The sequence below is a fragment of the Perognathus longimembris genome, chromosome 7 (genome assembly GCF_023159225.1).
Source record: "Perognathus longimembris pacificus isolate PPM17 chromosome 7, ASM2315922v1, whole genome shotgun sequence".
NCBI classification, from domain to species: domain Eukaryota; kingdom Metazoa; phylum Chordata; class Mammalia; order Rodentia; family Heteromyidae; genus Perognathus; species Perognathus longimembris.
The window spans coordinates 46,939,173-46,955,865 of record NC_063167.1 but is presented as its reverse complement, the minus strand read 5'-3'; the positions used below and the strand labels follow the sequence as shown (position 1 = coordinate 46,955,865).

The 16,693-nt window shown below is 43.4% G+C and overlaps 1 protein-coding gene and 2 pseudogenes across 1 annotated transcript; 1 reads left to right on the top strand and 2 right to left on the bottom strand.

The window, feature by feature from the left end:
* Window positions 1–1,813: 1,813 nt before the first annotated feature.
* LOC125354323 lies at window positions 1,814–3,154 on the bottom strand (annotated as a pseudogene).
* Window positions 3,155–5,299: 2,145 nt separating this feature from the next.
* Window positions 5,300–5,738, bottom strand: LOC125354322 (annotated as a pseudogene).
* Window positions 5,739–14,514: 8,776 nt separating this feature from the next.
* Window positions 14,515–15,724, top strand: LOC125354321 (NADH dehydrogenase [ubiquinone] 1 alpha subcomplex assembly factor 4-like). The gene has a single exon (XM_048349935.1). The coding sequence runs from the start codon at window positions 14,530–14,532 to the stop codon at window positions 15,106–15,108; it is 579 nt and encodes a 192-aa protein (XP_048205892.1). The 5' UTR covers window positions 14,515–14,529; the 3' UTR covers window positions 15,109–15,724.
* Window positions 15,725–16,693: the final 969 nt, after the last annotated feature.

The following is a 16,693-nucleotide window of genomic DNA, read 5'->3' as shown; positions in this document are numbered from 1 at the left end:
CAAAGCCCTAGGGAAATCAGTTCAGGAAACTTGGAAGAGATTAACTTGTCATTAGGATAAAAATACTGAGCAAGAACTTACAGGTGCTTTAGAACAGAAGATAAGGTGATATCCTCTGCAGCAAGATTCCAGTAAATATTTTTCCTCTTGTGTTGATTGGTTTTCAGTGGAAAGGAAAACACACACAGCCTCTGTAATAAGAAGTTTGGTCTATGCCTCCCTTTTAACTTTCTTACAAACAGCCACAGGCAGTGCACTCCTCGGATACTCTTGATCTTGAGAGCTGACTCTTGTAAATGCATTCTAATTCAAGATCAGAGAAAAAAAGACCAAACTGAACCCAAGGACTATTAGTGAAAATTGGTTGATTTTTTTCTTGGAACTCCTATCTCCCCCTTCTAGCTCACTACCATGGTTAAGATAACTTTTATAAACACACATATACCAGATCATCTCTAATTAAAACCTTTTGCATGTTTCCATTATCTCAAGATTAAAAGCCAAACAACAAACTGTGACCAGTAAGGCCTCACAAGATCCACTCCTTGCCCATGTCTCAGACCTCATTCTACTCACCCTCTGGCTGTTCAGCATGTCCAGCTTCCCTAAGCCTGTGCTTTCCTTCCTCCCCCAGGTCTCTCCCCATTTAGGGCCTTTAACAAACTATTATGTCTTTGGAATATTCTTCCCCCTGATTTTTGCATGACTGACTCCTTGCCTTTCCTATCCCACACAAATGTCAATTATTGAGGCCTTCTAGAACTACCCAATCTGAAATATTCCCTCAGTTCTTCATCTGCACCTTTCACTTTGTAGCATCTATTTTTTTAGGGGGTTGATAATTTGAATATAGGACCTCATTTTTTTTCCTGCTGTTCATGCCTGGTGCTCTATCCCTTGAGTAGGCCTCCAGCCTTGCTTTTTGCTGATTAATTGGAGATGGAGTCTCATGGCTGGCTTCTGTCTAGGTTGGCTTTGAACCATAACCCTTCAGCTATCAGTACTTGAATATTCATGATATATACCACTTGAATAGCTGGGATTACAGATGTGAACCACCACACCCTGCCCAAGAATGAAACTCTCCCTGAATCTTTGGTGACTTTTTCATCCATTTTGATGGCTCACAACTTTTTTACTCCCTTCCACACCAGCCAGGTACATCATAGCCTTTCTCTAGACATCATCATCACACCCAAGGGTATTCCTCCAATCATATCCATCTTGGAATCACTCTGTTTTCTTCAAAACTTTCCTGTCTTCCAAGTTTCTTTTACCATATCTCCATTAAAGTCAGCAGTCAAATTGCTCAACAGTTTCAAATCGCTAAGCCAATAGCTGTCTCTCAACTGGTGTCCTTGCACAGAGTTCAGTCTTCTTGGCTAAGAACACAGGGCTGAGGTGACACAAGTGATCAAAGTTAGTTTTTTGTGAGTTCAGTGCATTAGCTGGCACATGAAAGTACTCAACAAATGATGGGCAGTCTTCTTTTTGTTATTATTGTAATAAAATTTTCTCTTTGCCTCTGTCCCCTGTCTTCTCTCCTCTTTCTTTTCACTCTCATTTGATTCGTTTTACTCTCTTGGTCTTTTTTTTTTTTTTTGAAACGTGAGGTTCTTTATTTATATAACTAGGGTTTTGAAATTATAATCTTTTAAGAGAAATCCGTATTTGGACGTTCACTGTCAGAGTTCCTGATTGCAGAGCGGAGCACGGTGCCACCCCGCAAGACAGGAGCTCGGGAAAGCACCACTCCCTCGGGACGCAGAGGGCAGGCTGCGGCACTCCAGTGCGCTGCTGGCAACCTGAAGTCTTAAGCCTCTTCCTCCACGAAGTCCTCTTCTTCAAACTCCCCCTGCTCATCAGCAGTGGCCTCCTGGTACTGCTGGTACTCAGATACCAGGTCGTTGATGTTGCTGTCGGCCTCGGTGAACTCCATCTCGTCCATGCTCTCGCCCGTGTACTAGTGGAGGAAGGCCTTGCGCCGGAACATGGCGGTGAACTGCTCCGAGACACGCTTGAAGGGCTCCTGGATGGCTGTGTTGTTGCCGATGAAGGTGGCCGACACCTTGAGGCCACGCGGGGGGATGTCGCACACGGCTGTCTTCACGTTGTTGGGGATCCACTCCACGAAGTAGCTGCTATTCTTGCTCTGCATGTTGAACATCTGCTCGTCCACCTCCTTCATGGACATGCGGCCTCGGAAGATGGCAGCCGCCGTCAGGTAGTGGCCTTGGCAGGGGTCACAGGCGACCATCATGTTCTTGGCATAAAACATCTTCTGGGTGAGCTCGGGTACCGTGAGGGCCCGATACTGCTGGCTGGCCCTGCTGGTGAGAGGGGCGAAGCCCGGCATGATGAAGTAGTGCAGGCGCGGGAAGGGCACCATGTTGACGGCCAGCTTGTGCAGGTCTGCGTTCAGCTGGCCCGGGAAGCGCAGGCAGGTGGTGACCCCGCTCATGGTGGCCGACACCAGGTGATTGAGGTCGCCGTAGGTGGGGGGTGGGCAGCTTCAGGGTGTGGAAGCAGATGTCGTACAGGGCCTCGTTGTCCATGCAGAAGGTTTCATCCGCATTTTCCAAAAACTGGTGGACAGACAGTGTGGCATTGTAGGGCTACAGCACAGCACACCTTGGGCGAGGGCATGAAGCTGAAGGTGTTTATGATGCGGTCTGGGTACTCCTTTTGGATCTTGCTGATGAGCAGGGTGCCCATGTCCGAGCCCGTGCCACATGCCAGGGAATGGGCCAGCTGGAAGCCCTGGAGACAGTCACACCTTTCCGACTCCCTCCTCACCACATCGAGGACGGAGTCCACCAGCTCCGCTCCCTCTGTGTAGTGGCCCTTGGCCCAGTTATTGCCTGCCCTGCTCTGGCCGAATATGAAGTTATCTGGCCTGAAGATCTGGCCAAATGGTCCTGACCTCACAGAGTCCAAGGTGCCGGGCTCTAGGCCCACCATGGTGGCCCGTGGAACATACTTGTTGCCAGCTGCCTCATTGAAGTACACGTCAATTTTCTGCTGCTGCAGGTTGCTTTCTCCGTGGTAGCTGCCAGTGCAGTCAATGCTGTGTTCGCCCTCTTAGAATTTCCCAAAACTTTGCGCCAATCTGGTTGCCACACTGGCCCACCTGCATGTACACGATCTCCCTCATTGTGCCGGGCTGCGGGCTGCAGGGGCGCACACTGAGGCAGCCAGGCAGAGCTGAGGAGCAGTACCTTGGTCTTATTTATATGAGGTGAAGTTGGGATCTTACCAGGCCTTCTTGGTGGTCTTATAGACTTTTAATGGGTAGAACCAGCTTGGTATGAGTTGGAGAAGAGCTAAGACCCATCTAGGCTCCCAAATCTTGCACCCTTACCAACATGTGGCCTTAAAGCTCAGCCTATCTGCTATGCACAGGTATCCACTAAACCTACTAGGGTAGGGGGAAAGGGCATCCTTGAGCAGGGTGGGTGGGGAGATTTCGATAGGCGTTTTTATTCATTATATGCTTCAGAAGCCATTTTGTTTCTACAAGGTCATCAATGCAGGACTTACTCTAATATGATAGAACTATTTACTTTTCTAGTTCAAGGTCTCAGGGATCCAGAGAGGAGTCCTTAGAACTAATCATGAGTGGTTCTTGGCCTGGTTCTCTGAAAGGATGAGCTCAAGACAGATGAAGCTGCTTAAGTCTCTGGGCTATGAGTCTGTGACCCAGGCAGACAAATCTTAAGACCTTGTTTCTGCCTCTCTGCAGATATGTCTCAGATGAAGTACTTTCCCTGGCAGTCCCTGGTGGTTCATGCCTATAATCCTAGGTACTCAGAAGGTTGAGATCTGAGGATTGCAGTTTGAATCCATCCCAGGCAGGAAAGTCTATGAGACTCTTATCTCCAATTAACAGAAAACGGAAATAACACTGCGGCTAAGGGGTGGTAGAACACTAGATTTGAACAAAAAAGTTCAGGGACAGCACCCAGGCCCTGAGTTCAAGCCCCATGACTGACCAAAAACAAAAAATCCTCTGAGTAAGCCCAAATTCATTTCAGGATGATTTTTTTTTAATTGTCAAGATGATGTATAAAGGGGTTACAGTTACATATTTAAGGTAGTGAATACATTTCTTGTCATACTTGTTACCATCTTCTTCAGTTTTCTCCCACCTTACCTCCCCCAAACCCACCCTTCCTTGCTTTCAACATTTTTTCAACCTTCCCACTAATAGTCATTGTCTAGTTCATAATGCTTATGAACTCTATGAATATTAGCAATAAAACAATTCCTTCCAGGTTGGGTGATATGAACATTTTTTTTCCTTTTGCTTAGTGTAATCTGTTCCTTCTTTTTCTCTCATTTCTTCTCTTCCTCCTCCTCCACTGCTGCCCTTGAGTTGCTTAGTTTGCTTTCATCAATGTCCAGGATGGTTTCTACTGATCAAAGAACAGAGTAGCAAACGTTTGTTCAAAAACATATGGATGGGGCTTGGAATGTGATTTAGTGGTAAAGTGCTTGCATAGCATTCATGAAACCCTGGATTTGATTCCTTAGTACCACATAAACAGAAAAGGCCGGAGATGATGTTGTGGCTCATGTGGTAGAGTGTTAGCCTTGAGCACAGAGAGGCTCAGGGACAGAGTTCTGGCCCTGCATTCAAGCCCCAGGACCGCAAAGAAAGAGAGAGGAAGGAAGGGAGGGAGGGAAGGAGGGAGAGAGGGAGGGAGGGAAGGAGGGAGGAAAGAAAGAAGGAAGAGAGGGAGAAAAGAAGGAAGGAAGGATGTTGTGAGCTAATGTCTTTTGGGGGGGGAGGGAAACAGTTTTCTTTACAGATTTGGTTGGGAAGGTACACCATACTTGTTTTGCCAATCCTGAGGCTTGAACTCAGGGCCTGGGCACTTCTCTGAGCTTCTTTTACTTAAGGCTAGCACTCTACCACTTGTACCACAGTGCCAGCCCAGTTTTTTTTCTATTTATGTGGTACTGAAGAATTGAACCCAGTATTTCATGCATGCTAGGCAAGTACTCTACCAATAAGCCATGTTCTCAGCCCTAAAGGTCATTTTTTTTTTTTTTTGGCCAGTCCTGGGCCTTGGACTCAGGGCCTGAGCACTGTCCCTGGCTTCTTCCCGCTCAAGGCTAGCACTCTGCCACTTGAGCCACAGTGCCGCTTCTGGACGTTTTCTGTATATGTGGTGCTGGGGAATCGAACCTAGGGCCTCGTGTATCCGAGGCAGGCACTCTTGCCACTAGGCTATATCCCCAGCCCCCTAAAGGTCATTTTTATAGTCCAGAGGTCTTTTTTTTTTTTTAACATCTCTTAGGCTATGAATTCATAGGGAATAGGTTCCTATATTTCAGGTTTCTTTCTGTTGGTTCTTATAAAAGCTTCTCTGGGTGGAGCAGGCTGGTGCTCCAGTTGAACCCAAGTTCCTTTCTCTTTGGCTTCCTTCTTTTTCTTGTCATTTTCCTTCACTCAGTTCAAAAAGCTATCTTGGCTCTTACAGTGCTTAACATGCTCAGTTTGCACATTAATCCTCTTGGCAAGTATCTTGCCCTTAACTTGCTTGTTCACAATGCCAACAGTATGCTGGGTAACATTGTAGACCCTTCCAGTTTTGTCATGATAACATTTGTGGGGCATCCCTTTCTGAACAGTATCTATTCCCTTGATTTTCTACGATATCACCCTTCTTGTAGATTCTCATGTATGTGGCCAAAGAAACAACTCCATGTTTCCTGAAGGGCCTAGAGAACATGTACTGGGCCCTGGGATCAAATCCTCAGCACCACATATATAGAAAAAGCCAGAAGTGGCGCTGTGGCTCAAGTGGCAGAGTGCTAGCCCTGAGCAAAAAGAAGCCAGGGACAGTGCTCAGGCCCGGAGTTCAAGCCCCAGGACTGGCAAACAAAACAAAACAAAAAGAATTTATGGGGTCTGGGAATGCGGCTTAGTGGTAGAGTGCTTGCCTAGCATACATGGAGCCCTGGGCTTGATTCCTCAGCACCACATAATCAGAAAAATCCGGAAGTGGCACTGTGGCTTAAGTGGAGAGTGCTATCCTCAAGCAAAAGGAAGCTAGGGACAGTGCTCAGGCCCCGAGGTCAAGCCCCAGGAGTGACAAAAAAAAAAAAGAACTCATAGATGAATCAGTAAAGGAACTCAGGAATGGGTATGAGTAGAGACTCTCTAGTACAAGAGATTGGCAAGTCTGAAATTTTATATAATCAACCAGTTATTTCTAAAAACACCATGAGCATGTCATGTTCCTGATGTACTAGCTGCTAAGAATGCAGGAGAGAGGAGGGCAGGACCAGCCCTGTCCTTACAGAACTCCAGGTCTAGCAGAGTTCACAGGCAAGGGTGCCGTGGTATGATCGGTACTACTGGCAGAAGGAAAGGAATGTGCAGGGTGAATTCCCTGGGTACCAGGCTTGGAAGGATATCTCAGAGGACAACATGATGCCCTAGCTGAGGCCTGAACAATGAATGAATGGACAAGGTGGCAGCAAGGGAAGCCAAGTTAAAGGGGAGTGCTTCCAGCAAAGCCAAGAACATGTGTGAAGGATTTTTTTTTAAAAAAAGAAAATGTGCTTTGGAGGGGCAGATGAGCAGCCTGGTATATATTGGCCACTAGTAGAAGTTAGGATTTCACTAGTCTTAGAGCTCAATCTGAGAAAAAAAAAACATTTTTTTTCCAGTCCTGGGGTTTGAACTCAGGGCCTGAGCACTATCCCTGGTTTCTTTTTTTTTTTTTTTTTTTTTTTTGGTACTGGGGATCGAACCCAGGACGTTGCACTTGCTAGGCAAGCACTTTGCCACTGAGCTACATCCCAGCCTTATCCCTGGTTTCTTCTTTCTCAAGGCTAGTTAGTACTCTGCCACTTGAACCACAGGGCCACTTCTGGCTTTTTCTGTATCTGTGGTGCTGAGGAATAGAACCCAGGGCTTCATGTATATAAGGCAAGCACTCTACCAATAGGCCATATTCCCAGCCCCTGAGAAATGTTTTAAAAGCCTCCCAAGTAACTTTAATGAGTGGCCAGGGTTGGAAGCTCCAGGATCCAGAACACAGATGAAAGGGAGGGAGTAATGATAAGTGAAGTAACATAGACAGGTAGGTGCCCAGGGCCTACAAGACCATCTTGAGAATTTACATTTTCTTCTCTGAGCAATGGGAAGCTACTTAAACATGTAAGCCTATGAATCGTGGCTTGATCAGACTTGCACAATTCAGAACATCCCTGCTGTGGAAGATGTATTGGGGTGGGAGTGATGGCAGGGATGGAAGTAAGAAAACCAGTTGGGATGCTGTTGCAATAATTCCATCAAAAGATAATAACAGTCTGAAGTTGACTAGTTAGTGTCAGCAGAGATGAAGCAAAGGAGATGAAGTCTAGAGATATTTAGGAAGTAGAATAGTAGGCCTTGGTTAAGTTGTGGAACAGAGATGTAAAGGACTAACCTTTTGTTGATGCTGTTGGGGAGAATGTATCATTCACAAACATAGATCACTGGAAGGAAAGCTCCTAGTGCAAAGAGAGGCTGTTTTATGGATATGTGCATGGGAACATCCACTCAGGACTTGTCAATGGGACTTGCAAATGGGACCAGCAGTGGAATAGATGGTAGCTTAGATCTGAGGGGAAATATTTAGGCTGAGGATAGAGATAGAAACTGTCAGAAAATGTTGGGATGAAGTCACCCAAGAGAGGCAGGGTGGGTAAGGAGAGTATAAAATGAGAAGAGGAGATATAAGCTCACACACAGAATCTCTTAGTTGTTCTTTTCCTCCAGGTAGACAGCCCTATACCCTCAAAGGATGATTATGCTGAGTGGTAAAGTGACTTGTCCTTGCCAGTCCTTTCCAAGTATGTGAGTGGGTTGACCTGAGCTGATATGAGCACTGCTGTGGCCCGTGTTCTGCCTATCACTGTCAATACAATGTGACTGAGTGGTGTTTAAAGAATGGATGCTTCACTTGTGTTTGGAACCTATAGTGCTCAGATACAGGGAATAGTCCCAGATTCCATGGCTCTACTTAGAAGTTTCTATATACAGTATACAGTGGGAATTATGTGTTAGACAGCTGAGCCTTTTTGGATATACTTTTATTGTTGTTATTAAGGTGTTGTATAGAGGGGTTACCATTTCATAAGTCAGATAATGGACACAATCCTTTTTGAACAATGTCACCCCTTCCTTTGCTTCCCACCCCCCCCCGCCTCAGCCACATCTGAGCCTTTTTGAAGGGGGCAAATCTGAATCATTTAATAATAGGAATGTTCCAGAACTAACCCAACACAAAGGTCCTGGGAATAATTTGTTGTGGAGAAGGGAAGAATTAGTAGCTACCTGGTTATAACTTTATTTCAAACTCTGTGCAATTGTGATTATTATTATTTTGGTTTGATATCCACGTGATTCCAAGTATCCTATTATGCCTCAACTTTAGAAGTAACCCCTGTTGTAAACAATAATGCCAATGCTTTTTTTATGTATTTTATTTTATTGATTTTTTTTTGCCTGTCTTGGGGCTTGAATTCAGGACCTGGGCACTGTCCCTGAGCTTCTTTTGCTCAAGGCTAGGGCTTTACCACTTGAGCCACATCTCCACTTCTGGCTTTTTCTGTTTATGTGGTACTGAGGAATCGAACCCAGTGCTTCATGCATGCTAGGCAAGCAATCTACCACTATGCCATATTCCCAGCCTGATTTATTTTTTTGTCAGTTGTGGGCCTTGAACTTAGGGCCTGGGAACTGTCCCTGATATCTTTTTTGCTCAAAGTTAGTATTCTATCACTTTGAGCCACAGTGACACTTCTGGTTTTGTGGTGGTTAATTGGAGAAAAGAGGCTCACTGGGACTATTCTGCCTGGGCTCTCTTCAAACGATGATTCTTAGGTCTCAGCCTCCTGAGTAGCTATATTACAGGCATGAGCCACCAGTGCCTAGCTCAGCCAAAGCTTTTTTAAATGTAGTTTCTTCCTACAACAGTCGTGAAAAATAAGGCTGGACAGGCAGTAGCCCCATTTTAAAGATGATAAATCAAGACCTGAACTAATTAGGTTCATGAAAGTCACAGAGAACACAAATAGGGCTGAAGACCTAATTCGGTTTCTCAAAAGGAATTCACTCCAACCTCCCCACTCTTCAGAAAAGAAACTTTTCAACAAACTCCAGCACTACAAGATAGGGAAGAAGGATTTAGAGAGAAGCTTAGGAGGTACTGCCTGTGATTACTGTGTTTGTAACATTTTTCCTTTGCTCTTAATCCTACCCTAGCACAAATCACAACGTCCACTACTAAAAAGAATGGAAAAAGTTGTCTGGAGAGGACAGAAAGGCCAGAAAACCCAATTCCAAAAGAATTATAGACTCTGAATTATAGACACTGAAAGGGACCAAAGGGTGACCGACTTTAATCTTTGCCTCACATAGCTAACTGTGGCAAAACAGGGACCTGAACTCCTTAGTCTTACTATGAATGCTCCATGGCAGTGTGAAAATAACCCTGGACTCAGAACTGAAATAACCAAACAAAATGAAAAAAAAATTTCCCCCAAGGCTAATTAAGAGCTGATCAAAAAAGAAAGTGCTGATACTCAGCTACACATTCTCCTTTGCTTGTAGATCTATCTTCATAGGCTCTGATTGAGAAAGTTAATTAGGGAAATTACCGTGCTGCTCCCTTTCTCTTGTCTTTTACAAAAGTCACAAGAGAAGGTAGGTGGAAGTGCCTAGAAGGTAGAGTGGGTGGAATTGGGAAATTGCTCTGTAAGATTTAGGTTGGTGACAATGGGATTGTTAGTTCCACCAGTTTATTGCTCACTAGTCACTAGAATTAGCTATAATAATGGCTTGCATTCGTATAGTATATCCTAATTTATAAAGGGCTTTAATGACATTATCTTATTTGATCCTACTGACAACCCTGTAAGGTAGACAAGACAGGTATAATTATCCCACTTTATGGCTGAGAAAACTGAGACTTGGAGAAGGTAAATGATTTGTATATTCAGATATTAAACTAGAGTCTAGACTACAAACCTGGTGTTTTTACTTAGAAATCCTAGTTAAAGTTTACAAAGGTCAGACAGCAAGAAGACTTGAACCCCAGGTAGGCTGCCTTCAGAGCTTCTGCTCTTAACCACTATTGTCTGCTGTCATTCAATAGACGGTAACTGAATGAATCTTGTTTTCTTACTTCCCTGAGTACTCTAAATATAATGCATGTGTTTTTGCTGAAAGCAGGTACTCATTAATGAAGGCATGCTTGGCAAAGACTGCCAGGAACATCTCCATACCTCAGCAACTCATTTAACCATAGAAGCAAACACAGCCTGTGGCCTAATCTGAGTCCCCACAAGCATTAATTTCAGGGAAGGTGAATGAAAAAGAAACTGACATGTAGCCTAGCAACCGTCATGTCCAGGCCTCTCAGCCTTCAGGCTCTGGGCTCAAGAAAAGCTACTGACTGTTCTACATGTCCAGCCTGGGCCCAGTGGCAACTGACGGAAGTACTTCTTCCCAAGAATCTTTATCTCTTGCTCTGTTAGCCTCTTTCTTTCCCTCCCTCCCTCCCTCTCTCCCTCCCTCCCTCCCTTCCTTCCTTTTTCTTCTCTTTCCCTTCCTTCCTTCTTTTTTTTTTGGGGGGGGGGGTGCCAGTCCTGGGGCTTGAACTCAGGTCCTGAACACTGTCCCTGAGATTTTTTTGTTCAAGGCTAGTGTTTTACCACTTGAGCCACAACTCCACTTTTGGCTTTTCATTGTCCATTTGGAGATGAGACACTTGGACTTTCCAGCTCATCTGGCATCAAACCATGATCCTCAGATCCAAGCCTTCTGAGTAACTAGGATTATAGATATGAGCCACCAACATCCGGTTCCATATTTTTGTTGGTCCTGGGACTTGAACTCTCGGCCTGGGCACTGTCCCTGAGCTCTTCAGCTCAAGGTTAGCACTCTATCACTTGAGCCACAGTGCCACTTGTGGTTTACTGGTGGTTAATTGGAGATAAGAGTCTCATGGACTTTCCTGCCCAGGCTGGCTTTGAACTATAGTCCTCAGATCTCAACCTTCTGAGTAGCTAGGATTACAGATGTGAGCCACTGGTGCCAGGCTAACTTTTTTTTTTTTGTCATTGTGGGGCTGGAACTCAGGGTCTGGGCACTGTCCCTGAGACTCTTTGTACTTAAGGCTAGCGCTCTACCTCCATCTTGTTGATCTTATTCAGAAGCATTTCTGGTAGCTAGGGTCTCTTCTCTGTATATGCCACTAATAGACTCTTCAAGCTTTATAAAGAAAAAATAACCTAGCTGGGTACTAGTGACTCCTGCCTGTAATTGTACCTACTCAGGAGGCTAAAATCTGAGGATTGTGGTTTAAAGCCAACTGGGCAGGAAAATCTATGAAACTCTTATCTTCAATTAACTACAAAAAACAAAAGTGCAAGCCAGATGTGTAGCTGTGGCTCAAGTGATAAAGTACTAGCCTTGAACACTAAAGTTCAGGGACAGCACCCAGGGCCTGAGTTCAAGCCCCAGGACTGGAGTGGACTGGTACACACACACACACACACACACACACACACACACACACGCACTCATTGAAAGAAAAATCAATTAGTAGTTATTACCTTACTGAGAGAGACTAAAGTACATTTATACTTTTAGATCTTGTATATTCTAGGAAACTTCTAGGTAGCATGAATTGCCTTTGTAATTACAAAAAAAAAAAAATCTAATTTAAGAAGGACCTGGGAGAGAGACATGTTATTCAAAGTGAACTTTTTTTTTTTTTTTTTTTTTTTTTTGCCAGTCCTGGGCCTTGGACTCAGGGCCTGAGCACTGTCCCTGGCTTCTTTTTGCTCAAGGCTAGCACTCTGCCACTTGAGTCACAGCGCCACTTCTGGCCATTTTCTGTATATGTGGTGCTGGGGAATCGAACCCAGGGCTTCATGTATACGAGACAAGCGCTCTTGCCACTAGGCTATATCCCCAGCCCCCAAAGTGAACTTTTTGATGTGATGATACAAGGCAGAGACAGAGGGGGGTTTGAGAACAAACATATTTCTGTAAGTTTTTCACATGAACGTAACTAGGACTAATGGCTCCTGCAGGGGCTAAAGCAACAGGACTATCTTCTATAAATAGAAAAACTAGTCTGGATTATTACACAGTATCATATGACAGACAAGATGGAAAGGGGTACTACCAGAGAACTGAAAGCAAGGTGGGTGAGGCAATGAGGGAAGTGAGGGAAATGCTAAAGCACTTGTAATGTACTGTGCTATGTCGTTTACTATTCCAAAACCACCACTTGAGCATCTTAGCAGGAGCTAGGAGTGACAGCCAGGAAGGAAATTCAAATGCAGAAGAGACAGATTCACCTGTCTGAAGAACTTAAAATTTTCAATACACACTTCCCAAACAGCGGTTGGAACAGTTCACCTCCGAGATCCACATATTCTGTAACTTGCCCACAACCTTCACAAGGTTTCAACATTTACTAATATCTGAAAAACCTAGCTTCTATAGAATGATGAATAACTTAAACCAAAATAGGCCTTAAGGGAAGAGATAGTTTCTAGGGAGGGATGCAAGAGAACAATAGAAGCATTCATAAACTGACATGTTGAATGGTAACCTTTTGTGGAACTACTTAAAGAGATTAAAAATGTTATTTAAAAAGATAGTTTCTAAGTTAGAAATATGACTTTGCTAACTACTAATTATGTCAGTAGACCAAAAGACAAACCTTTGAACTACTGTTGAATATTACTGATGTTATTTAGCTCACTGTGGAGTGTATATAACCTTGACAAACGGGTTCCAGTGATCTTTGTGTTTCTTGGGGGTGAATTCAAGAGCCAAGCACTGTTCCCCTCACTCCCAAGGACAGTGCACTACTACTTAAACCACAGCTCCACTTCCAGCTCTTTGGTGGCTAATTAGAAATAAGAGTCTTGTGGGTTTACATAATCAGGTTGCCTTTGAAATACAATCCTCAGATCTCAGCCTCCAGAATAGCTAGGAATACAGTGAGATCTTTCTTTCTTCCATTCCCACCTCCCTTCCCTCCTCCTCTTGAAGGGCTTGGGCACTGTCCCTGAGTAGCTTTTTGTTTATTTGTTTGTTTTTGCTCAAGACTAGTGTTCTACCACTTTGAGACACCGATGCACTTTCTGTAGTTAGGTGGTCATTTGGAGATAAGAGTTTCAAGGACTTTTCCTGCCTGAGGTGGCTTTGAATTTTGAACATCATATCACAGCCTCCTGAATAGCTAAGATTACAGTCTTGAACAACAGTACAGACTCTCTGGTTTTTTGTTTCATTTTGTTTTGTTTTTGCCAGTCCCGGGGCTTGGGCTCAGGGCCTGAGCACTGTCCCTGGCTTCTTTTTGCTCAAGGCTCGCACTCTACCTCTTGAGCCACAGCACCACTTCTGGCCTTTTCTGTTTATGTGGTGCTAAGGAATCAAACCCAGGGCTTTGTGCATGCTAGGCAAACACTCTGCCGCTAAGCCACATTCCCAGCCCCTCTTTCTGATTTTTAATGGACAATCCCAACAGGTAGCACTTGATAATGGATACTGACATGAGTTTCTAAGCACCTTGAGTGAGACTATAAAGTCAGCCATTAGTCCTTTTAACTTAGAAATGGTAAGGTAAGTGCTCCTGAGTCACAGCCTTAGTATTTGGGGGAGGGAGGGCTCTGACTCTCCAATATGGCTCTTCCAGTGAGATTTTCCATAGGGCTGATTATACTGTCTATAGTTTTGCTTTGTAATGATTACAGAAGAAAAATATAAGTGCAGAAATAATGTTGCCATGTAGTTGCATTTATTTCATTTTAATTTACCATTTTAGATGTTTAATGTTGGGTTTAACTAAAGTTTAAATCTTCTCCGCACTGTCCTAAGGAGTAGAAATGAGATTGCTGATAAAAGGTAAAGGAAGCATGTGTTAGCATTTCCAAAGGCACCAAAGACTGAAAGAGAACTGGGGATGTGGTTCAGTGGCTGCCTACTGAACATAAGGCCATGGGTTTGATCCTGGAACTGTACTTGGTCCTCTCCTTCCCCTTCTTTCTGTCTCACTCTGTTGGTCCGTCTGTGTGTCTGTTTCTCTCCCTCCCTCAATTTCTCTCTCATATAGGTGGTATGAACTCTGGCTAGGATATTTTCATCTGAATAGAAAGGCCTGGATAATATCATGTTACTTGGGCCAGGCAAGCTGGCTGAACATCTAGATAATTAACCAGGACATGGCATCATGTGGATATTGTCACTAGATATTTAAGGATTATCCATTTTGTAGGCTTATAAATTAAATTATAAGTATACCAAGAGATAATCAGATGTTAAGAGACTAATTTACCAAACTCTCAAGAGAAATGAAACCTAGAGAGCCTTTTTTTTTTTTTTTTGCTCATTCCCTTTGAGAAATAAAGCTCTGCAGCTAGCCAATTAACTCCATTATAAATAGGAAAGGAAAAGAACAGGACTTAAATGTGTCTAAAGAATCCTGTGGGACGTGCACATGCTCCATGCGCCCCAAGGTCACCCACGCTGGCCCGCCGCAAGCCCCGTGGGGATCATGCTCTGAAGAGATGGGGGCTTCGGTGTTCCGCGCCATCAGGAATTTCAAACTGGAGAACCGAGTGGAACAGGAGATCAGCAAGAGGAAGCCCTCCACGGTTCCCAAGCACCCTTCTACCAAGAAGCTCCTGCTGGAGCAGATGAACCATCATCCTGAAATGGAGGGAGAAGTTACTAAAAAAGATAGCAAGCTGCTGTCACTTTTAAAAGATGTATATGTTGATTCCAGAGATCCCGTGCCTTCATTGAAGGTAAAAGTTCAACCAAAGCCATTGCCAAAGGAGTTGAGAATGCCAAAAGACCATCACTCGGAAATGAATGTCACCGGCATTCCTAAAGGCAAAATTTCCATTATAGAGGCACCTACGCTTTTCAATAATCATAAACTTTACACAGAAACTTGGACTGCTGAGAAAATAGCACAAGAATACTACTTGGAACTGAATGATGTAAATTCTCTACTCAAATATTTTGTTACTTTTGAAGTTTTCTCACCTGAAGACAAGAAAGCACTACAATCAAAATGAAGAACAGCACAAAATGACTTTTCCTAGCTCTGTGCTCTGCTTATTTCCTCCTGTTTAGCATACTAAATTACACCACTCACTTTGTGTCTCATGCTCCCCCAGTCTGAGAACACACTATTTATTGAGTTCAGAGTTTCTAGGGTTATTTCATAGGATATATTTTGTTATAAATGTTAACTTGATTTATGTACTGATCCTGCGTATACATTAGCATGGCTAATCAGCACACCTATAAAGTTATTGTAAATTAAAGATAATTTTTCATCTGAGGAGTATTGTATCAGATCAGGTAGCCAGAATTCTACACTTAAAACTCAAGCATCTTCTTCCACTGAAGATGATTAATTTTTTGTTGTGAAATTTGAAAGTAAGAGCTCTCTTGACTCCTGTACAGACATAATGGTTTTTTGTTAGAGAAAGATACCTTCAATGGTGAGATAGAAAAATATAGTTTCCCAGATAAAGACAATGAGGAGACTGGACAGAAAATACATTTTTTATTACTACTTGGGAATCAGAATTAACAGAAATAATTTACTTTGAGTTGGTAATGAGTATGGAATAACATTATAAAGTTAAGGTGGTTCTTATAAAATGAAAGCAATCCCTGCTTTGACAAAGATAAGTTCAAAAGTATTGAAAGAAGCTGTAAGTACTGTACACATTAAAAGTAACTTTTCATCCAGGCTAAAAAAAAAAAAAGAATCCTGTGGATATGTGCGAAGACTGTATATGGTTAATAGATTTTGTCAGACTTTTAATACTACACAAACAGAATCAACCTCAAAGAATGTCAGACTACTGACAGCCTTTAAGCATAGTCACTTTTGGAACAGGTTTCCAACTTTTGATAATAGCTGTTTTGTTTTGTTGTTTTCTAGAATAATGTCTGCCTTTATGTGTCTGCTAGAAACACTTAAGTTTTTGTTTGTTTGTTTGTTTTGTTGTTTTTTTGTCAGTCATGTGGTTTGAACTCTGGGGCCTGAGAGCATTCCCTGAGCTCTTTTTGCTCAAGGCTAGAGCTCTACTACTTTGAGCCACAGTTCCACTTCCAGTTTTCTGGTGGTTAATTGGAGATAAGAGCATCACAAACTTAGTTATCTGGGCTAGTTTTGAACCAGATCTCAGCCTCCTGAGTAGCTAGGATTACAGGCATGAGCCACCAGCAACTGGCTTAGAAACACTTTTAATAAATGATCTTCTCAGAGAAATCTGGGTTCAATCAACTCTCCAGAAAAAGCTTGCAGCTCAATGCTGTACTGACTACAGGGTATCCAGTTATAAAGTGGGAAGGTGTACTAGAAGAACCCAGATTTCATCATCAAGTAAATGAATTAGACCTGGGAGTTTTTTCCAAGGCAGGAGAGAGCTGGACCTGATTTACTGAACTAAAGAAATTATTTTTACTGAGGGGAGAATCATAGGATTCTATATGTTGAATTTTGTTTTCATTTTCATCAGCAAATTCCACATTTTGCAGCTGTACATCCAAGGAAGGTCCTCAATGAGACAGACTCATAGCTGCTCAGATCTCTACCTGTGGTACAGGCCTCACTGTGCAAGGATCTACTCACCCTGCATCGTC